This window comes from Streptopelia decaocto (assembly GCF_964273445.1).
Source record: "Streptopelia decaocto genome assembly, chromosome: 8".
Taxonomy (NCBI): domain Eukaryota; kingdom Metazoa; phylum Chordata; class Aves; order Columbiformes; family Columbidae; genus Streptopelia; species Streptopelia decaocto.
Window position 1 is genome coordinate 17,289,145 of NC_138662.1, and position 23,336 is coordinate 17,312,480.

Genomic DNA, 23,336 nt, shown 5'->3' on the forward strand with positions numbered 1-23,336 from the left:
TCGTGACAGTTTGTTTTGAAGGTAAGCAAAACTCTGGGCAGTTTTCCTAGCTCTTCAAATTACTGACATCCTCAAGAAGAAATTGAACACCTTCCCATTCCCCTTAAAGCAGACAAAATGGTAAGAAGGTGAATTGAAAATAAAGAATGTCATTTAGATACTGTTTCTCCCCTCCACAATATATGTGCATTAATGCCTCCATTGTCCTCTGCAGAATGAAAATAAAACCAGGTGTTTTTTTTTTTTCCCCAACAAAAGCCACAATTACAGCAAATGCAAAATAATAAAGGGACAGATAAAGCTAGTGATACAGTTTTCACAGACAAGTTGTTCTAGAAAGGTGGCCAAAAAAATTTGCACAATGGATCTCTTATGCCAGAAGGTGAGAGAACAGATCATGATAAAATAGCGATTTAGCACAATGAGTCATACCAAGAGAAGCACTGGACACGGTGAGTTACTGTTTAAAATATTATGCAGGTGGGAGCAATTCCCTTCCTTACCAGTCCCCAAAGGGCTCCTTCTGTCACAGCAACAATGGTGGCAGCTCTAGGAGTGTTGTACATCAACGCCAGCTCTCCAAAACTGCCGTGATTGTCATAACGGCCCACACAGCGCGACTGGTTGTCTTTTGCTACAATAATATCATACAGTCCCCTGGAAAACAATGGGATATATGCCTTCTGTTAGACAACATTCCAGTACAGATCATAAAAATGGTGTTTTGCTGTTGTACAAATAGTGCTCTTATTGCTGGGTGGGATGGAACATGCTTTATTGAAGACGCAGGTAGAAGTCCAGCGAGTCAAAGCTAAAGACGCAAATGTAGATCAAAACGCACGACAGCAACTGCACATGAAGAAACAGGCTGTGCACTGAAATGTAGCATTTTTAAAAGTTAAACAAGAGTCTACAACATCCTCGGGACTGTCTTAAGCTTGAGGCTTCAAAAAAACAATTTTAAAATACACCTTGACTAGGCTTGATTAATTCTCAGCTACGGCACCAGAGATCATTCGGGTACTAGTCACTGGCCTAAGAAACTTTACAAAACATGTCACACCCTGGAGAAAAGCAGGTAAGGAACACCTTCCTGGCTTAAAGCAGCTGAACACACACCCGATTACATATAGTTTTCCCCAGAAGTTTAGATCTTTGTCAGAAGGAACAGTATTATCGCCCAGAACATCATTAGCACGCAATACAAAGAAGAATGAACAGCAATGGAAGTAGAAATTAGGAATCACTGCTCTGCATACATCTCATCTTTGCAGAGCTGGTGGCTCTGGCTCCCCTGGGCTCTGATCTGCACCTCACTCTTATCCACGACAGCCTGGTCTCCCCAGTGAGCACAGCAGGAGAAGGAACCTGCCCTGTCCAGCCAAAGACACAGGACTGGGCTGAGGCAGATAAACAAGTGTAGAAATGAAGCACTGGTTTAAAATGGGGTGGACAGGGGAACAGATATAGGGTCAGAATATAATTGAGGTTGCCTTATGTTCTATAATTCCACTAATCAGAGGGGGGAACATCCTTAAAATGAACGAGGATCACTTAAAATGAACGATTTCTAACCTAGAAATTCTTAGGCAAATTCCATAAACACAGCAGAAACGACAATTCAAAAGGCAACACGTTGTCTTGAAGAACTGCTCTGAAAGCATTTAATACAATATTAATGGTGCCATTATTTCAATGATAAGGAAGATATCAGTACATCACAAAACATATTTTCCTAAGATTGTGTTCCAACATTCATAATTCATCACTAAGCTGTTTAATACTACAGGCTTTACAGAAGGAAATACATCTGTGTCCTTAACTCTTCTACAAATTCGGTGATTAAAAGTAACATTAGACAGAATTTCTTCCAAAAGGCTAAAAGATACTCAAAATGTGCATGTGCACACATATCTATCATATGCCTGCTGCACCTACATATGATCTACAAAATTATCATGTGAATTTGCTTGATGTAACAAGTTGCAAAACGGCACCTTAAACTCCACAAATACAAGTCACACAACCAACAGAAGCAAAGTAACCACAAGTCTCTCTAAAGTCAGTGATCAAAGCTAATTGGACAAAGTCCAAGCTGTTCCATGGTAGCCACTACCATGGAGTTTTATTTCCCATACTCTCCTGCCCCAAAATATTCTCCTAGCCCTTTCTTTGCTATATGGTTTCTATTGCTGCTTTTCCCTCTCTTCAGAAAAAACACATCCTGGTCTAGATACAACATGTAATACAGCTGCTTTTAAGCTATGCACATGCTGATGGGCACAAAACCTAAACTGGACAAATCACAGGCAAGTTCATGCTGCAGCCCTTTCCTCAGATAAAGCGGTAGTTGAGTTTTTATGCAGTCACACAGAATGTCTTAAAACCCAGCAGGTTTGAAATGCCAGCCTCTGTCAAAACCAACTGCCCTGGGCACATGATCCAGAAGTCTATGGAGGCCTAAAGGGGAAAATAGAAAGATCAAAGGAAGAGGCAATAACTGCAAAAAGGAAGTTTCCTTCAGAAACTGTCCTGCAGTAGCATTCCCTGCCAGGTCAAAGAACATGAAAAGAAACACACTCTACGTTTCAAAGGCACAGCTGCTTACCGCTCGATGACATAGAAGTTGTCTCCGTCATCCCCTTGGTCAATTACATGTTCCTGAGGTTTCACCTTCCTCTCAAACATGGCATCAAGGACCTGAGACAGCTGCTCCTATAAAATGAACAGGATAAAAAAATAATTAAAGAAAAGTCTCAGAAAACACACCTTAGCATTACTGCTGGACAAGGATGAGTTCATTCTATCTGAAGAGTGAAGTGCAACATGCACTGCATTATTTTTACTGTATACAAATACAAGTAATATTGATATTAAATGTTGACTTCCACTAGTATCTCACTCGCTTCCAGCTTATTAATGTAAGTTCAATAATGCAGACAAACACGGATACTTTCATTACAGAAGAGCTATGATCTCAAATTTATGTCCGAACGGCTTAACCCATGCACACCATTTCAGTGCCAAAGCACAGGTGTACAGCAAGCTCCCACTTGGGATAATCCAACACCGCTTCACTGCAATGGATACATATTGACTTATGTCAACAGCACATATATTTAATAGTATGTATGTATGTCTAGAAACTGTACCGCAGTTTATTAGTAACTTATTTGTACTGTCATCATCTAAGAGCCCCAGTCATGATCAGGACTGTACTGAACAAGACTCCATACAAAGAGAGGTATTTCCTTAGACAGTCTCTGGCTTGGAGAACCTGGAAGTCCAGCACAAGATGAGATCAGACCAGTACAGATGGGGAGCACACACAGAAAATGGCATAACGCTGGTCTGCACAGCAGACCCAAGCTAGGTTTGTCTGATGGGCCATGACTAAACTGGTTTTGTAGGCAGCACAGGCAGGGAGGCCGTGAAAGCCAGGAGAGACGATGCCGCAGTAACGCCTGGTCTCGACGCTGAGCTGCTTTACCACCTTTGTTATTTCCAAGTCCATTAACAATAGACTTTCACTGCATTTTCAGTGACCATATGTTCAAAGTTGAAGACACAGATTCCAGCTGAGTTTCTAAAAATATGCTGCATGAATACGCCAACTAGTCTTTATGCTGCTAGATAGACTCGAAGTATTTACTGCACTCCTTAAGTTGGGAATAATCAATGCAGCATCTGTAGGCAGCCCTGTATCGAAAATACTGCCTATCCTTTCACTGGAATCCTATTTTCTTGTCTTTAAAAAACTCTCCTGATATTTAAACTAAAAATCATTGTATGAAAGCCATTTATTTTAACCACGTATTTCACAGCGTGCATTGAAGTAACAGTTGTCAGAAAACATGAAATGCAGATTTTAAAAAGCTTTTTTAAAATGCTGTAACTCAATAATGCTTTGTTTGGAGGGTAAACGGGCAAAAAACTTATTTGAAGTAAATAAAGCACTGAGCTCTTCTGTCAATAGAAGGACAAGCTTTGTCAGATTTCTGAACTGTAAAAAACCCTCTTGGTTTAAATATGGTTACTGAGCATGTTCAGGGGCCTTGCTGGTAAAGGTAACAGTCACTGCTCCTACCCAGTAGAAAATCCAGTTTTAACTAGGATTCTACAAACCTAGGGGAAAAAAATGAGGTGCAATGGTACACAATAGCAAATATTGAAAGATGAGCAAAGGAATTAATAGAAAAAAACAACAGGAAAAAAATTTGCGGAGAGAGGGATTTGACTGTCCTAGTAACTGACAATTTGACGTGTTTGTTTATATTGTTCATTGATTGTTGATCTCGAAACACATGTCCCAGTCCAGCCTGCATATAATTAATAATTCATGAACTACCACAGTGCAAACAAGTGTCCGGACTGTTACATCGAGCTATTATCTGTACCTACAAAGCACCATCTCCAGTTAAGATTGCCTCAAAATGGTATTACCTGATCGAGGTTTTTGAAGAGCAGGATATCTTTACACGCTTCCTGCAGCCTGCAGCGCTGCTCGTCAGTTTTGGGGTGAACTACCTTTAAAACAAAGTAAAACAAAACTGCCATGACAACAAAGAAACGTGATTACAGACTGAACCTTCAGAGTGAAAAAGCAGAACACAATTTAAGTGTCAAAGTATACGGTTCTTTTTGTTGTTTGCATAAAGAGTATTTATATATAAACATACAATGCAAGACAGAATGAAAGAGACATAAGAAATACATTAGGGTGACAATTAACACATGCAAAATAAGCATCAAGAAAGACAAGGATGCCTTTTCTTTCCCCTTCCTTTCTAATGCAGCCACAGATACAGTCAAGGCTTAAACATTTCTAATGGAGGAAAATGTCGAGTTTTCTAAACTCTGGGTATATTAGTCCTATTAGATTTACTGTTGGCATACAGGTAGTTTATGAGATTTATGATACATGCGTATTTCAGTGCATCTAAATGTATCCAGGTTTACAAACATCTGGATGATCAGACACATTCAGAGTCTTGTTTTTCCCTTTTAATAACATCTTATTTATGAAGTATCTTCTTTTGAAAGAGAAATTAGACTAGACTTAGATTTTCATTGCAGAAATGTAAGCATACTTGAGATGGAATCTGCAAATGGAACACCAGAAATTTAGAGAGAAAACAGTGACCCTCACCAGCCAGGCTACAGGATTTGCTCACATAGAAGCATCTCTAAAGAAAAACAACCATAATAGTTGGACTTGCATTTCCTAGAAACTCCCACTTTTCAAGAACAATAGAACAACAGGTGGCTACAGTCTCAAAATATTTGAACAACTACCCAGGCAGAACACTTCGACAAGAAAGGCAGTAAAAAACATCTGAGGAATTTTAAGCAACCATGAAGAAACAGCTGTGGTAAAGCTTAACTAACTATTCACAACAGCATCGATGCTCTAGGAATTGCCTCAACAAGCCTCTAAGATAATTGAGGATGGAAAACATCCAAAATTTTAAAGATGGTAGACTTCAGTGCAATCCTCAAGTCCTTTGAAGTAAACTTATATTAAAGCTATAGTGACTAAAAAAGTGCGTGAGACAACGCGGCCCTAAATTTCAGAGCAATGTCGCTTTGCCAATGTCGGCGTATCAGAGCCGCTCAGAACGAACACGCACGTGGAAAGGAGAAGGTGACGTACAGACATCTGCCTGTCACACTGCAGAGGAGCCTGATGCAATTCACTCATCCTTACCCTTTGTTCCGTGTCTTCCTCCTCCTCATCGGGGTTGAAAGCCTCGGCACAAACTTGGAAGACAAAGAGAGAAGAAATTACTAAAAAGAAGCAATCACATGAGAACATCAAACAGATCAAGTTTAAATTCCTTTCTTCTGTATTTTATTTTCCTACAGGGAAAACAAAATCACTTCTGTTTTTATGTTGTTACAGTGTCAGAAGCTTAAGTCCTATCTATTCTCTGAGCAGGCACAGCATGGCTGTTCTCGAACTCTGAAGTACAAAGTCTGTAACTTCCAACAGAAAATAACCTTGCCTAGCGAGTGCTCCAAAGCACACACACAGATTACCTTTGGTTTCTTATCGAAGCATAACGATCTCCATTCAGATTTATAAACATCTTCTCTAAAATGCAGTGGAAAAATACTGCAGCTCATTGCTTTGTTCTTTGCAGTGCAATGTATGTAGCAAAACACGCTAAATAAGAAAAGTACAAGGAGACATGTGGTACTCACTCCACCCCAAGCCAAATTTGCAAGTGAAGTGTCTATATGTTGGGGTTCCTTCAATATAGAGAAATCACGTTCACACAGAAATTAACCTGGGAAATGAACAATCAGCTTGACCACAGTATATTCTATGCCAAAAAATGTTTACTTCCCTCCTCCATATGCTCCTGTATCTTAATACATTTGAATAAAATGAATGTCAGGTTGAAATATAAAAACAACTTGAAAAAAATACAGAAAGGTTTTTTGGTTTTGTTTTTAAGTATGAGAACATCTGTGCAAACCATACACTGTAGTGACAGGAACCAGGCTCTGCCAGACATGTCATTATAAGCACAGGATCAATTGTACGAGAGGCAGCAATAATGATGAGCTTCTAAAATTTCGTTCTCCAGGTTTACACCATTAAACACAGACACCTTTGGCTGCCAAAAGCCCACATCTCTAGCTCAGATTTCCTTATTAATTTGTAGACATCTGCAGTTCTTACATGTCAAAGAGACCCCTCCATTCCAACTAGCTGTACAGATAGAGAAAGCGGGAGTCAGTCCTGTTTTCATCTAGCTCTGCTCCCATTTTAATAAGGGTGGTCTTCTTCCTCAGGGTATACGCCACTCGTAAGATTTTACAAGGCAACACAGACAAGCGTTTTTCTTTGTACTTTATCCAGCAACCTGACAATACTGAAGACTTGGCAGAACGCCCAGCAGCTCACTACAATGACATCTAACCACTGAATGGACTTGGAAAGTATCAATAAAAATAAGCAGATTTAAAAAAAAAATAAAATCTAGAAGGCCTAGCATTCAGCAACTTGCAAATGATTTGAAAATGCGTACAGGACTATTGACCTTGTCATCATGCTTTGAAAATTGCTATAAAAATGCACAACTCCAGCATAATTTGCTAGGAGAGACCTGTATATTTTTTTCTGCCTAAAATGTACACATCTTTCCTAGCAAATTAGATTTTAATTCATTTTTTTCCTGAAGAGGTTGAAGAGACTGCAATACAACACAAGTATTCCACTTAGCAAACCACAACGTAAAAACCCAACCATGTAATCATTAGGCATTAATAAGTAGCTATTGCTCATACAATAAACCCAGTGTCGCGCTGCCGCTTCTGCTTCGCGCCATTCAACAATATAGAAATGGTACATTAACAGCGTTCCTACAACAAACACATGCTTTTTGTTTAACAGAGCGGTCCGCCCACATGCAGGGCAGATCCTTCCCAAAGGATAAACAACATTCTTCCCCAGCTAAAGCAGCAGCCCAGCCCACCACAGTCCAACCACGTCTGTATTGTGGGAAGGCAGATGCCTAAAAAGCTGCAGAACTGGGGCTGATAGGCAAAGATCCACTTAATATGCAACACAAAGGCACTAATAAAGACAACACGATTAGCATTTCGGGGTGAAAACTTTCCTCCTCCTTCCGTTTTACAGTAAGGATCAAAGTCTATTGTAAAAGCTTTGGATTTTCTAATAAAGAACATTTTCTTAGAAGAAAGGCTCCTTGGTTTAAACAGTATGGGTGAAACTGGAGATTTAAAGTATCTTTATTTATTTACAACCAGTAACTAGAGTTCAATTCTTTACTACACACTACAGTATGTACTAGAAACGCACTTAACGTGTGTTTCTGACAGTACCTGGCACACAAGCACATTCAAGCTCTGTATCCATGAATTCAAAGATCACCATATTTCATTATATCGTTCTACCATTTAAATTCTCAATATTAAGCTGCAAATTAGACTTTGTTCCCACCTCAACTGCAGGGAAGCTATTGCTAAGAATATGCTTTGGAACTGAGGAAATTCTCTTCCAAAACTCCCTTGGGAAAAGAAGTTTAATTACCACAGGTAAGATGATAGTACTAGAGCAAAACTTTACCTTAAAACATGCGGCAAAACAACACAGTTCTCTGCAACTTTAGTATCAAAAGGTTTTGGTTGGAATTTGTATACATAAGTCTCCCCTAATTCATCCAACCCAGTAAGCACAAAACCAGCTTCCAACAGCCCAGTAAGGACACAGACCAGGACTGAGGGCCCTTCCTTACACATGGAAATCACTGCTGGAGCGCCCAAGAACGGGCACCACAGAAATCAAACAAAAACGTGGCAAAAGTGCTACTTCTTCCCACGCTGTCAAGTCCAAAGCCTTCCCATTGGACTTTTTGTTCTTCAGCCTCCTGCCGGGAGTTCTTTTTTCATGTAGAAGGGTAGGGCAGACATTTTGGACTTTGATTGACAGCTCTGATTGACAGGAGTTTGTTTACTTTCAGGCAGAGCTGTAACCCTTAACGTAACATATCTGTTGTGGGATGGTTAGAAAAAGGGGAGAGAGACTAAAATGATTAATTCTGACCTCAAGCTTAAATGAATACTGCGATATGCTGGAAAGCTCTTCAGCCTACTCATAACAACCAACAGCATTTTCCAAATATTTTTAAACATGACTAATGCAGAGAAAAGGCAAACATTACATCAACACCATCCTGTGGTTTACGTCACAATACATCCAATTTTTAATTGGTAAATTATTTTTAATTGGTAAATTACTTGTGGAAGTCTGTACTGGTGAACATATGACATATGTCAGTCTTACCTTCAATAGGTTTCATGTTATCTGTGCTTAACAGTGCTGCTTCTCTATTCTTAGGAAGGAAAAAACATTCCTGGAACTACCCTAAAGTCTGCGACCCCTTTTAGAAATCTGTGGCCATTAACTTGACTCCCGAAGGCTCGTCATCCACAGGCTGCAGTACGGCCAGTCCCAATGAAAAACCGCTTGATCCTTCATCTTGACAGAGTGAAAATACACTTGCCCAACTATTTTATATACGACTGAATTAAAATATTAACTATTTGAGCATCTCAATAAAACAGGTACTCCAAAGCAAGCTAATTTCTCACAAGATTATCCTGAAGAAATGTGTTGGCAGCATGTTTTCAGAGTGCCTGGAAGCGCAGGTGGAAGGGATCTCTCTCAAGTTCTCCCAGCCCATCTACCCCCAAAAGGGGAGATATTTGCCGTGCTATCAGGGCTGACTTGGAAACCTCCCCGGGTGAAGATCGCACATCTTTCTGGCTCACCTGCTGCACCGCCCTCTTGGGAGAAGGTTTTCTTAATGTGCAACCTGAAGTTCACAAATACCTTGATATAATTTGAAGTGACTTCTGAAATCACACCTTTCCTACGTGAGATTTTCAGTACAGATCTGCCCTTGAGCAAATGCTAAACATGAATGCATCAGCAAAAGTTATATATGAGTGTGACACACACCCCAATTATTTATGTCCAATATTACAGCTATTATCAGCATATATCATGCAGACCAAGCTTCCTTCCAAATCTGCCCACATACTTCAAATAGCTTCAGAACATTAAAAAAAAACAGTTTTCAGTTTTAAGAAGCTTTAAGATAAAAAGAAATTTGGGCTTTTATCCTACCATCTATGCTTAGTCTTTCTTAGCTGCTGCATGCAGCTTCTGGTTTAGCTTTCTCCTCATACAGCACCTCCTTTGGCTTTCAAGAACACGCACATCTGTTAACACTTCTGAAGGCTCCGAAATGATACAACTCGATCGCTGCTTTTTTACGCAGGTGCTGAAAGCAATAAAGATCTTTCTAGCTGCAGCAATGACATAGCAGTGGATGGGTGAGGGGGAAGCAAGGGCTGGCGAGAGAATGAGAAGTAACAAGGAAAGTTTGCCAGTACAACTTTGTTATCTTCCTTTATGCAAGTTCTAATCGCTGCCAAGATAATATTGTTCTGCAAAATGTGTTTTGTCAAGATCAAAGTCCTTGCACTCTATGCAAATTTGCATAATAGTTCAACATTTAGCTCCCACAAGCAAGCAAAGCCTTTGTGAGAAATGCATAGCATCCCACTAGTTAAGAGATCGCTGTTACTTCTTTTTTTTTTTTTTTTTTCAAAATAGTAGCCAAGAGGCTGGACCCTGAAGACCTTCAGACACACAAGAGAGGAGGAAACATTTTCATATCAGACATGAAAACTCTACATTTTGTGTAAGGTGAAAGCATTTTTAATCACAAAATGTCAGGGATTGGAAGGGACCTTGAAAGCTCATCCAGTGCAATCCCCCCATGGAGCAGGAACACCCAGATGGTGTCCAGGCGGGTTTGAATGTCTGCAGAGAAGGAGACTCCACAACCTCCCTGGGCAGCCTGTTCCAGGCTCTGCCACCCTCACTGAGAAGAAGTTTCTTCTCAAATTTAAGTGGAACCTCCTGTGTTCCAGTTTGAACCCATTACCCCTTGTCCTATCACTGGCTGTCACCAAGAAGAGCCTGGCTCCATCCTCCTGACACTCACCCTTTATATATTGATAAACATTAATGAGGTCACCCCTCAGTCTTCTCCAAGCTAAAGAGCCCCAGCTCCCTCAGCCTTTCCTCATATGGGAGATGCTCCACTCCCTTCAGCATCTTGGTGGCTGCGCTGGACTCTCTCCAGCAGTTCCCTGTCCTTCTGGAACTGAGGGGCCACAACTGGACACAATATTCCAGGTGTGGTCTCCCCAGGGCAGAGTAGAGGGGCAGGAGAACCTCTCTGACCTACTGACCACCCCCCTTCTGATACACCCCAGGATGCCATTGGCCTTCCCGGCCACAAGGGCACAGTATTTCTGTTGTTAGTGGAAGAAGTAGCAAAGAAACACTTTTGTCATATTCTCTTTGCAATTTTGGATAGCACCATCTGTACTTCAGAGTGAAAACCTATTCACTCATCTTTATGAGCCTGCATCACCACCAGCTGATCCTATGAGACTCAGTAATGAAAATCCCCCAGAGTGGTACACACAGAACTTTTCTCGTTATTTATTCAGATCAGTAATCTTGCACTATGTTTAAGGCACTGTTCTTCACTTTTGAGTTTGCCAAAGCTTCAAACATTTTTTGCAAGTCTGTCTCTCGAAGGACAGATGCGCAGCCTCTTCTGGGAGCGCAACGCCAGCTGGAAAGGTGACCACTTCCAGTGGCTTGTCATTCCCTCCTTGACAGCTGAGTTGCTAAAGCAGGCACTTCCAAAATGATGCAGTCGAGATGAACTTAGGAAGCTTAAACTGAGCTTATACACAGGTCTCTGCTGGCACAGCTCAATGTGATTTTCTGTACTTCAAGTTTCCTCTCACTTCTGTTGCTGGATAGCTCCGAACTTTGTGGTTTAGAAATTGCACTTGGTTTGCTGAGTTAAAGATCTCACCACGTCAAAGCAGATGACAGATTCATACCTCAACCCATCAAGTGGGAAACAGAACCTGCACCCATTCACACTACCTGAACAATTTGCACATTTATGACAGAATGAAAAGCAACACTGAAACCTGAAAAACAGTGAAGGCATCTGCAGGAAAATCAGCTGTTTCAGCCTTCAGTTCACTAATGAGAACTGACTGAAATCAAGTGTAAATTTCTAGTTAAAAAGAATGTCATTGCATCAGCCCAAAACTCAGATCTCAGGTCTTTCTCTTTTACATTATGTGCCATATGAAAATCCCCAGATGCAGGAGTACCCACAGCAGCATCACTTCATCACTTCATTCTTAATTCTCAGAGGCATAACTGAGACGTGACTTACAATGACTGGGACTTCAGCAAACCCTCCCCCTCAAATCTTTGTCAAATACCAACGCAGAATATTCAAGCACACAACCACCTGCATGCCCATATATGTCAAATCAAGTGTAAGGTTTTTCAGTTGAGAAATATTTAGAAATAATGAAGTGGCAAAGGAAAATAATGGATTTTCAGTTCTGGAAACAGCTTCAAATGTTATTAAAAGTTATAAGAAAATTAAAATCAACTCAGTTCTTCACGGGTAGTTTTTCTGCTTTACAGATTAACTACGATGACACAAAGTCACTGAGCGTTCCTGTGCCAGACCAGCTCAGCAATGGGTAATTTGAGGGAGGAAAGGTGAAAGTGTTCACCTGGCCCACCCAAAACTTTGCTTACACCCCTAATTCAAATGTAAAACGCCCGTCTCTGTTCAGGTGTCGGTAACATCCACATCAGAGCAGTAAATCTGAAGGCACGGGCAGAGCCGGTTCTGCCCAGGGGGCTGGGGCACTGCAGCCGTTCCAGAGAACAGAAGATCACAGCACTTGCTGTCCTTGCCTTTAGGAGCCTCTGCTAACTGTTCCCTCTGTACGATTCCACACTTCCCAGTACTATTGTTATCTAAATCTCCAGCTTGTTTTCTTCCCAACAAATCAAGACAGAAATGCAACAGTTCCAGTGAAAACGGCTTGTGATAAAACAGTGTCACACACTCCTCCTCCACATTACATTTCAGTCATGAGTTCAGAACACACTGCGGAATCCATTATAAATGCTGCCTTTTATGATATTTTCTTTTCTTTGCAGGAAATCCAACTCTACATCCACAGACAACTTTTCTCCCAGATGCGTAAGTACAGGCAATAGAATAAGCCCTTTAAAATTATGACAATTAGTTGACAACTATTTCCACGAGTACATTTGGTTTACATATTCTGAATGCATTTTTCAAATATTTTTACTAAATTCGTATAGATTAATAAAAATATTTTTCCAAGTGTGTATTTAAAAGGCATTATCTTCAGATATAGCGTAAAACAAATGAGACAATTCATTACAGCAGAACAGCCAGGGAAATGATACATCCACAAATTAAATCCTTTTCCCCCTACAGGAAGATTTGGCAAAGTATTTAAAATTACATTTCCCTAGGGACAAATGAGAACTTTCATGATGAAAGACCTAGAATAATAAACAGAAAGTAAATAATCACATTCTCTTTTAGATTTATATCTTTATGTACATATAAAGAAAGCATTACAATGCAGACAATGCTGCTTCAGCTAGATTTTTGAAGACAAACATAAAGCACTTTTAACTTACAACACAACGCCTTCCTACTAGAGAACCTGCTCCTGGGATCTAGTATGGAAAAATATCTCCTGTCAAAGAGGCAAATTGAGGAGGGGGCATCCTACTGAACCACAAGAAAACTTCAGAACACAATCCTCAGCCTACATATCTTTATTTAAATCCTCCTACTCATGTGCAATTAAAACAAAAAACTTGTGCCCATGCAGGACAGGAGACAGAATTCTCTTAGGCTCTTCTACTGCTTTGGTATAATCAGATTAACATGACATTTGCCTCTCTATTTTTATTTTGTTTTGGTTTTGTTTAATTAAACCAACAGCTGTTTATCATTGGATTTACTTTATGTTGTTGCCTGTTGAACGATATAGAGACACAACTTTCACTTAATACCTTTATGTTTGAGTTATGCAGAGTGCTTCAGCTTATCCTTCCACTTTACGTGCTCACACGTGGCTAAAGCATCACACCCTCCCACCTCACCGAGCCAGGTGCAGGGGAATAACAGTAATGAACTTACGAGGCTACTTAATTTTGTAGAGTAAAACACTGGCAAAAATAACTGTATAAAACGCCCCTAGGTAATCTAAATACACATTTGTGCAAACACTCTCCTGCACAGCTGGAGAAGCCAAGGGACAAGACAACCTGATTTCACTGAGCTCAGCTGCTAGGGAAGCCACAAGAAGGGCTCCTGCCCTTGTGGTTCCTGTGTCTATTTGTCCCAGCAGAGTCCCGTGTCACATCAGACACTCGTGTGCTCTGCACCTTGCGATAACAGGCGAGACTGCATGAAAAATACAAATAAAACAACAGAAAGCTTTCCATCATGGTAGAGGACTAATTGAAAATAAGAAAGCTTTCCACATGTCAGCATCAAAGGTGCTCGCCACTCTGACACGGTAACAACCAAATCCAAAATATTGATCCTTGGTTACTAAACAGCAATTTAAAACTTGCTGCTTCTGTTCCCAACTCCCTTTACTACATTTAAACAAAAACCTGAAAATGGCAGCTGGGTATTTTAGAGTTACACATTATTCTTCTATGTGGCGCAGCCTGAGAAATTCAACTGAAGCAAGCTTTATTCTTGCAAGTTAAGAAATCAGAAGACTGCAATGGATAAACACACTGCTGACCTTGTTCAAGCCTTGTAAGAGAGCCTTACCGATGAGATAGTCAGCCATAAAAAAGGTCTCCTGGAAAACATGATGCTACTACTATTTCAGAGCACCCAGCTTCACAATTGTAGAAGTCAGCCTTCTGCTTTCATGATCTTCTGTTATAGCCCATCACATAAATCTCACCACACTTCTAAATGGTTACATAACCCAGGCAGATAAAACCAGAAATTAAGCACCAAAAAGTGTTTACATGCCAGCTAAAAACAGTGATACCGTATCTCAGTTAAAAACAGCACGGAGAACGTTCATTTTACATTCGGTTTACATCTGAACACCCCAAGTCCCAGAAAAGGGCTCAAATATACATCTTCCAAAAAAAAAGGCATGTATCCTCATAGGCAAAGTTACAAACAGTAGATAGCAAATATAATCTGAGGAATATAACCTGTCTCAGGAATAAAACAGAAAAAGTGTTTTTCCAGTCTAGAAATAAGAAATTATCTTTTTGTTTCCAGACCATGGGCTTTTTTTCCCCCCAATTCTGATATGTGAATTGCTAAACTTGCGATTAGGCACATAATATTTTAAAAGAACCCCAGCATCTTGTGGAAAGTGCACTGAAGCACCTGTATGTTAGGGCAAAGCAGATATTCAGCAATGAAAATCACCCATGTCTTTCTGACGTCTATTGTGACAGAGAACTGAGGGATGTCAGAGTGTTAGATGGCATTTCTGAAATGAATGGTTCAGCAACTTAGATATGATTTTTACAGATTTCTAGAGAATGTCCAAATAGCTTAAAAAGCACGTTACCCCTAATGGAACAAGTATTCTCCATCTATCTGGCAGCGAACACTATAAAGCTGCTGCGGTTTTGACACAGGACTGTGTGCAGAACAATGATGTGGAAGCCCCGGATCCCTGAGCTTTGAAATGACTGCGTCCTGTCCTGGCACATCAGCAACTCAAGAACATGAAAACCTGCTGTCCCATCCTTGCGTGAAAATCCCACCAGGTACCCCCATTTCTGAGCAGCTCGGATGTCCCGATGATTGCCAGTAATGGGCAAGGCAGAACTGTTTGATATGGTGCCGCTCATCTTCAGGATGAGTCAACCGTCGACTTCAGTGGCTCACTGAACAAACTGATTTCATTTACAGAAAGACTCAGTTAAAGCAGTGTGGCAAGAGACTAATGTTAAGCAGAGCGTCATCAGTTAGAATTTGTGGGCTTTATTTATAACCACTTAGTTCTGTGTTTTTCTGTTACAGAAGATGAACAAGTTTCAGAAGGTTGCTTTCCTTCCTAGCACAAATAATAGAGACGTGGGAAAAACGTATATTGACACGCTGATCCGGATCAGGTAAGGGCTTCAGGCCGCCAAGTACCCGTGTAGAAGCCATCTCCCAAAGCCAAGTCTTGATTTAAGTCTCTCTTTAAATGAGAGCACTATAAAAGTGCTCACAGCACTTCCTGAGACTGCTTTAAACCCACTGTATCCCCCGTAGCTCATTTTTTAGCAGGTTGACTAAAGCTTTACATTATTTGGAGTACACACAGTCTCATCAAGGCGTTCAGGTGTTAAAAACGACTGAGTGAAGTTTCTGGAAACACATGGGATGTCCTTTCACATTTAAATCAGGTATGTTTAAAGTATTCTGTCCTATATGGACTATTCAATCCATTTCACATTTAATCTGAAGTCACAGCAACCTACACTTGTCGTGAGTGTATTAATCAGTAAAAAAGCATAACATCTATGACTTAGTCTAAAATTTTATATTAAAAAAGGGATAAATTGCTGCTGTATTTATCTACAGGGAAAATGCAAAGCACAACTAACTCCCATCGCTCCACATCTCTATATCACAGCACTATGTTTTGCACTACGTTTAAAACCACCTTTTAAGCCTGTATCGTGACATGCATTTTGAGGTTTTCTCCAGTGTGTTTGCTTTCAGGTTCTCGTGCACAACAAAACACGTAGGAATATTTTAATTTGGGCTTCAATTCACACATTAAAAACCAGCTTCGTTTCAAAACAAAAGGAAAAAAAACCCAGCAATTCTCATTCCACCTCACCTCAAAAAAAGAAAATGAAATTCTAACCCATCAAAAAGTGAGAGAATGTAATTTTATTTTTTAAAAAAATATCATCTGAAGGCTGTTTTCAGAAGTATTTATGTATCTAAAGATATGGAGCAGCATCTATATAGGCTTTTTAAAAATCTTTAATATTAAAGATTAGCAAAAGTTAATCACCTGCATCTTTTGCCACCTGAATACTTCTGAAAAACTGGTCCTCACTGCATTAGTGGCTTAATAAACATGTATAGCTATACCGTATACCCTCAATTAATAAGGACTAATTTGAGTTAAAATATTTGACTTCAGAGGAACATCTTTTTATCATTAGGTAACATAAGCATTAAAAATTATTAAGAATACATTAAAAAAAGGAAAACTGACTTAATTCTATTCCATTGTAGCACTTATATTCGCACTGAGTAGATTGGATCAGATTTTGTCTGACCATGTACTGCATTGACTTAAGTTTTAAATAAGGATTCTCACTGAGTGTTGTATTTCTCTTTTTGTCATAAAAATCTACCAATTACAAGCAGAATTATTCACAACTGTGCAATCCAAGTAATTGTGAAGTCACGACTGTTAATTTCCAAAAATAAGCTTTTCATTATTCACTGAATGCCAATTACTTGCCAAGGATTTTTAAATAAGTCCCAATATTGCAACAAAAAAACAAGCTTTTTTCTGTTTAACGAATAATGGTTCAGGCACTTTCTTACAGGAGAGCACCCACACAATTTATCACCACTTTCATCTGTCATCCCACACACTTGGCTTTTGCTCATATCAACATTTTTCAAAATGAATTATTTTCACTCAAGTGATGATACCAGTTTTGCAATCATTAGGGACAGCAAAAAATTATAGAAGCATCAGGTTGCTGAAACAGGCAAGCTGTTTGTGCCATTAGTAAAAATGTGATTTTCTTTAAGTCAGAAGTCTCTTACAATTTATCATCTGCCTGAAAACCTTTCAGCAGAAGTTATTATACCATCAGTTTTGAAAGGTGGTGAATAATCAATATAGAAATCCACTAATAGCTGCAAGAGAAGGAATCAGATCATGATTTCCAAGTCACCCTCTGATAATCAGCTATTCTTGTAAGTAGAAAGCAAAGAGAACGGCACAGAGAAAGTCACTCAGTCTTCCTCCCTTGGTGATTTGATGAGATTTTATCACTGAATTAGTAGATAGTATCCTGCAAGAGAAAATACTCAAAACACCCTCCCAAAACGAGAGTTGCTTCTTGCTTCATTGCTACTATTTACATGTCCAAATTCAACAGGATCCCAAAACTGTATTCTTTACCAAATACTAACATGCTGCATGGCAATAATTAATATAAAAGCTTTCTTGGAAAATTATTTTTTAAATGTCATTTTAAAAGGCTAAAGCTATTAAAAAGATTTTACTATGCATAGTATTATCATATCCTGACATCTCAACTTGCCAGAGTGTGCCGAAGACGCTTTATCTCACTAAAAAGCCCAGAGAGACATCAGACGTGAACAGTCAGCTCATTAAGTAGAAATGTTGTCCATCTTTGGTAGGAGCCAGAAGAATAAGGCATTGAAGGTAAAGAGTCACCCATTGCCAAAATGGAGAAGAACCAGTGAGTTTGAAGAACCAATTTCCATCCAGACCTCTTATGGAAGTTCCTTCATATTTTAGGAGATGGCTTCTGATTCTGGGGACAGCAGATTTGATCCTTCTCACTTGAGCAAGTCTCTGTTGAGAGCTGCCCTACCAGAGGGGCTAACTGAAGCAAGTCTTGTTCATTTGATAGTCACAGATCCTGACAGTCATGTTACTTTGCCAGTATAAAAATATTGGGGAGATAACTATGACATATAGCTTCTCTAGATTCTATCATTCATTTATTCTGTTTATATAGTTGAGTGTGAAAACGTAATCCCATTCCTATCCCACAGAGGCCAAATGAAGATTGAGGGAGCACAAGGATGTGCAAGAGAGATAAATTATACCAGGTCACTCAGATAAACAGGATTAATCAGAGAAAACAGATGAAATCATTTCCTTACGTGTATATGGTATGGGTGTCATATTTCGTCAGATTTTTTTTCTATCCGGTAAAGAAGTCAGCAAGTCTGCTGGGAGTGGGTGTTCTGTGGAATGAATCAAAGGTGTCTAGAAAAGGCAATACAGAAATCTAGCAGAAAACTTTACTTTTCTAAAACTAAAAGAGGAGAAACTATGCCCAAGTGAGACTGTAGTAGGCGTCACACTCCTCATTCCAAAACCACAATTAACTTTCATTCATATACTGCCAGCAGCAAAATTCTCCTCAATGTTACGTATCAGTTGTTATAGTGGGACAAATACCAATGCTCTCTTCCCCCTAGTTTTGAAATAGCTTTGATATTATTACTTGTGAAAGGAGGTATCACGGATCTGTCCCACCTCCCCGCACCCTGTAGTCACTAACCAAGGGCTGAGACACTCCCTGGGGTTCTCTGCGGTCTCTTTCACTATAGAAAAGGAAATGACTAACAGAATAAAGTTTGTCAGGAGCCCCTGTGCTTGGAGGAAAATCAAGAAACGTCATCAAGCAAGTATGAATTTCACCACAGTCCAACTCTTGGGAGGAAGGAATCTGCACGGTTTTCAGGCCATCCAAGCCAGCCTGGGCAGCCCGGGTCGGTCAGCACGCTGTGTAACATGAGTTCCCCACGCTGGCAAAGGCTCAGACAGCGCTAATTCACTTAAAGCAGCAGCGAGAGAACCGTTCTGCTGGGTGATCAGCACTGAAACTGCCCTGGGCACCACGTAATAAGTAATTGGCTTCTTATAGCCCAGAGATTTAAAAATTAGTGGGTTGGGGGTTGTGTTGTTTGGTTTTGTTTGTTTGTTTTGGTTGGTTGGTTTTGGTTTGCTTTTTAATTTCTACATAGGGATAGCTTATGATTTTGGAAACAGACAACCATGTTAATCAAATCAGCCACCGGCTTATATACAAATTAGAACTGACCGACACAATATTTGGGGTTTGTGCACATGCCATGGAACCTCAACATGTTACATGTCCAAAATCGCTATACATCAGTATACATCAGTAAACTATTAATTAGATACATTTCTAGGGGAACATCAAGCTCTAATTTCTCTCCCTCCTGGCATTTCCTGGAAAAGGCTGTTTCTCTTCATGAGAACACTACTTTACCACTCTGTGCTTCTATAAATAATTCTGGGAACATGATTAGATAAGCCCCCTTTTCCAGGACGACCCTCCTGCACGGCTCATGGAGTTTCCCACCATCCCACCCCCGGAGCAGCTTTGCTGGCTGAACCTGACCCGCACACAAAGCCACATTCTCCGGCCAAGAAGCCAACGGGATTCCCTGCAGAGCTTTGTGGCTGTTGAACCCCCAAAAAAATAAATACAATCCACAACATCCCCCACCCCAAACTGCTTCTGTATTTTTCCTGCCAAGAAAAGGAAAATGGGGTCTCCTTGTGTATGCATAGATGCTCTTTACACCTCTTTCATATTTTAACAAATCCCACACTGATCATGACCTGTACATTATATTTTTTCCTCCATTTTGTATATATATATTTTTCTTAATTGTGAAAAGTATTTAACACACAATAGTAAAATGCATTCTATTAATGTTTCTCTCCATGAGAATTCTAATATGTACTGTAAACTCGGAATTATTGTAGCTCTCCTTGGAGCAGCAGCGTTATTAAGCATCTAAACAGTCCACCTTAATCTAATTGCCTAAGTTAGCAATTCAATTTTACATTTGCTCTTTAGTTGTTCACATTAAGCTTTAGACCCCTTCAATGAAGGAACCTGTTTTTTATCTAAGAGTAGCTCGGTACTATGAGAGCACCAATATTATATTTCACCACTGAAGATTCAAAAGGATTACAAGCACCCTCTGATTAATGCTCAACCTCTTAAATTCAGCAATAAGTCAGCCTTTATTTAAATGTAAATCTGAGACTTATTCACTTCTCATTTGTAAGATTTTACTCCATCAGCAGGTTTCAGGAAAGATTAGTTTAATTAGCAGAGAAACTAAAATGTGTTGTGAGTTTCCAGATTAAGATACTCTACAATGTATGACTTCCAATATTTACTATCAAATTATCAAACTCCATCATTCAAGACACAGTTTTTTCTTGCCTAAATTTCTCATGTAATAATATACCAAAACTACCAGCACTGTCGATTTTTAAGAGTTATGAAGTTCTCATTATACTCACGTATTATGTAGTGGCATAAACACACATCATACCCTTAATCATACCCAAGCACAGCAGTAAAGCGACTGGACTGCATGGGTATAAGGACATTTTGCAGATAAAATTAACCAGGTATTTATGTCACATATATTTATATACTCTATATATATATTATCACCAATGTCCCACTGTAACTATCATACCAAAGAACATGTCAGATCATATACACAAGTTACAAACTGAGTAGGCTTGAACTGAAAACTAGAGAGAAAACACTGAACCCACTGGCATTTTTACAAAGCAATTCTTCAAATCAGAACCATAACAACTTTCTAGACCAGATGAATGTTACAATTAAATATTTGAAGAAAAAAAGTAACTTATGCACAGCAATGCGCATTGCACCTCAGATGCAAAAATACAATACCTTCTCACCTACACATTGCATTTTGTTCACATGATACTGTTCAAAAACAACTTTAAAAATAATTTGTTTGGAATAACAGCTACTCAGTAAAGCATTCAACAATGGTTAAGACAGAAAAACAAACAAGTATAATCTGCATCTCCAGAACAAGTGAACAGCCACAAATCCAACAACTTTAAATCAGCTGCACAAGCAAGGGGCTAAAACACCATAGAGAGGGGACATCGCCTACCCCCTCATATTTCTGTATTCTAACCAGAGATAAAATGATCAGCAACACGGAGGATTAGAAGATGTGCTCCAGCAAAAAGAAGCTGCCACTTTTCCAATTCACTGCAAAACAAGCTTTTGCCATAATTATTATGTTGCAAAGTTCTGGGAAGTTTTTCTGGGCAGAATCATCACTGCTGAAGTTGCTTCAACAGCCTGTGACACCCCGCAGAACTTGTCGAAACTACTCTTGCTGCGCTGCCTATTGGTTTCTAAAGTGAATTAAGAAACTATTCTCGTTATTTCAAATAAAAATACTGCAAGAAATACAAGAAATACGGCAGTGATTAAAAGTATGGCCATTTTAAATGTAATTCCTTTAGTCAAATACACATTTCAGTACGTCTTGAGAAACATTACATTCTTAAAAGGAAATCATACCTGATACTCTCCTGTTGTACCGGTTAATGACTGGAGCTGCAAAAGAAACAAATTGAAATTACAAATGCTGTTTATTATTACAAACTAAAAGTCATCATCTTGAATAATCAAGATACATTTTTACCACACAAATCCCATACAAGTTAAAGAAAAGCTTCAATATAAACCTTTCATCCACTTACTTGCCAGCCAGTTAAGTGTCTGTTCAAAGTTAGAACTTGATTTTCCAGAAGGCCATTACATGCTAAGATGAAGGGTAAGCAGTTTTGGGGTTTTGTACCCAATTCTGAAAAAAACATACTCCTACAGAGGTCACCCAATCTTAACCCATCATCAGTTCCCAGCCCACTTCACCTAGCGTTATGACAAAACGTTTCAAAGCGCTTTAAGTTATCTATACCTACTTAACACGATCAAGATCTGATGGAATTCATTAGCTACACCATTCTATACTCCTACAGCACACACGCAGGTAACCGCACAGGCAGGGCCCCCGGACTAACTCCAGTCACCCATCCTTCAACACAGGTAACAACCAAAGTAATTTTATTCCGAATGCTTTGAGCTTTCCCATTCCTGTTGAACAGCACGAATAGACTACAGTAAGCTCTGACATACTCTGGGTACCATAGAAAAAAAAAAAATCCATGTTTCAAGGACTATGGCTTCTTTTAGAATCTTGATTATTTTATCCTATCGCAGGCTTTAGTGTCATTGAAACAGCATCAAGTTTTCCACACTGTTAAACATGAGAAAAAAAACATAGCCTTTTAAGGACATTTAAAGAGAGCACTATTATTCTGCCTCCACAAAGCTTTTAAGATTAAAATGATAGTTTGCTTTTCTTACACCAGTGAGTTTTCAGATGTATAAAATTTCAAGTTTACTTTTATATGTTGTCAGAAGATTATTTTTATTCTAAAGAGGGAAAATCTGCTATTTCCTACTACAGAAAATTAGCTTTTTCTTTTGTTCTGGGTCACCAATGAAAAGCTCTGTTTGTTTATGACTATTTTCAGTATTGCACAGACAGTACAGCCCCTGCTACGGCATCCTTGTGTTTTGCCATTAGAAGAACACGGAGACAAGCCTGGAATCAAGGACGGCCGAGAGAACAACTCCTGAAGGTCCCGCACACACCTAGATTAGACCGCGGACACATGCCAAAAAATTAGATGGGGCGGAAGAGAATAATACTTATGGTTAGCCCAGCCTGTTTCCTAGCATGAACACTAATGGGCGTCTAATTTAAAGCTATAGCAATAGATACACTAATATTAACCTCTTACAGCAGCGCAGCCATGAGCACATCTCTGCCTACACCACAAGAACACAGTGTGCCCAGCACACCACCCCAGTACCGCTCTTCACCAATACAAAGAAATTGCTGCTTTGAAACAGGAAGACATTTTTTTTCTTCTTTTGTACAATTAGAGTTTCCCACCTGCACGCCAACAAGCCATGTCGCAGGTCAGTGATACGTTAATTGCAGAAATTATAATGAGATTAAAAGATCTCGCTGCCAGACAATTGTATTGCGAACTCTCCATTGTGTCAAAACCTCAGGTGCAGCAACATTCAAGTTCAAAATGTCTCATACTTGCAGCACACTCCCTGCTTTTACTTGGCTCATGGGAGCCGAGACCCAGTAATTGGGTAAACACAACAAAAACTGAGGTACATTAAATCATTGTACCAGAGACCAAACTGCCCCAATTTCCTCCCTGGC

General features: G+C 39.6%; 1 protein-coding gene across 2 annotated transcripts in view; it reads right to left on the reverse strand.

Annotated features, from left to right (window-relative positions):
• The window catches only part of PRKAR2A (protein kinase cAMP-dependent type II regulatory subunit alpha), a 53,709-nt gene that overhangs the window by 11,847 nt on the left and 18,526 nt on the right, over nt 1-23,336 (reverse strand). For both annotated transcript variants that reach the window (XM_082060462.1, XM_082060461.1), the window contains exons 2-6: nt 21,608-21,643; nt 5,708-5,760; nt 4,444-4,527; nt 2,609-2,715; nt 504-657 (exon numbers count right to left, since the gene is read on the reverse strand). In XM_082060462.1, coding sequence (XP_081916588.1) covers nt 504-657; nt 2,609-2,715; nt 4,444-4,527; nt 5,708-5,760; nt 21,608-21,643 — 434 coding nt within the window. The remainder of the gene's footprint in view (nt 1-503; nt 658-2,608; nt 2,716-4,443; nt 4,528-5,707; nt 5,761-21,607; nt 21,644-23,336) is intronic.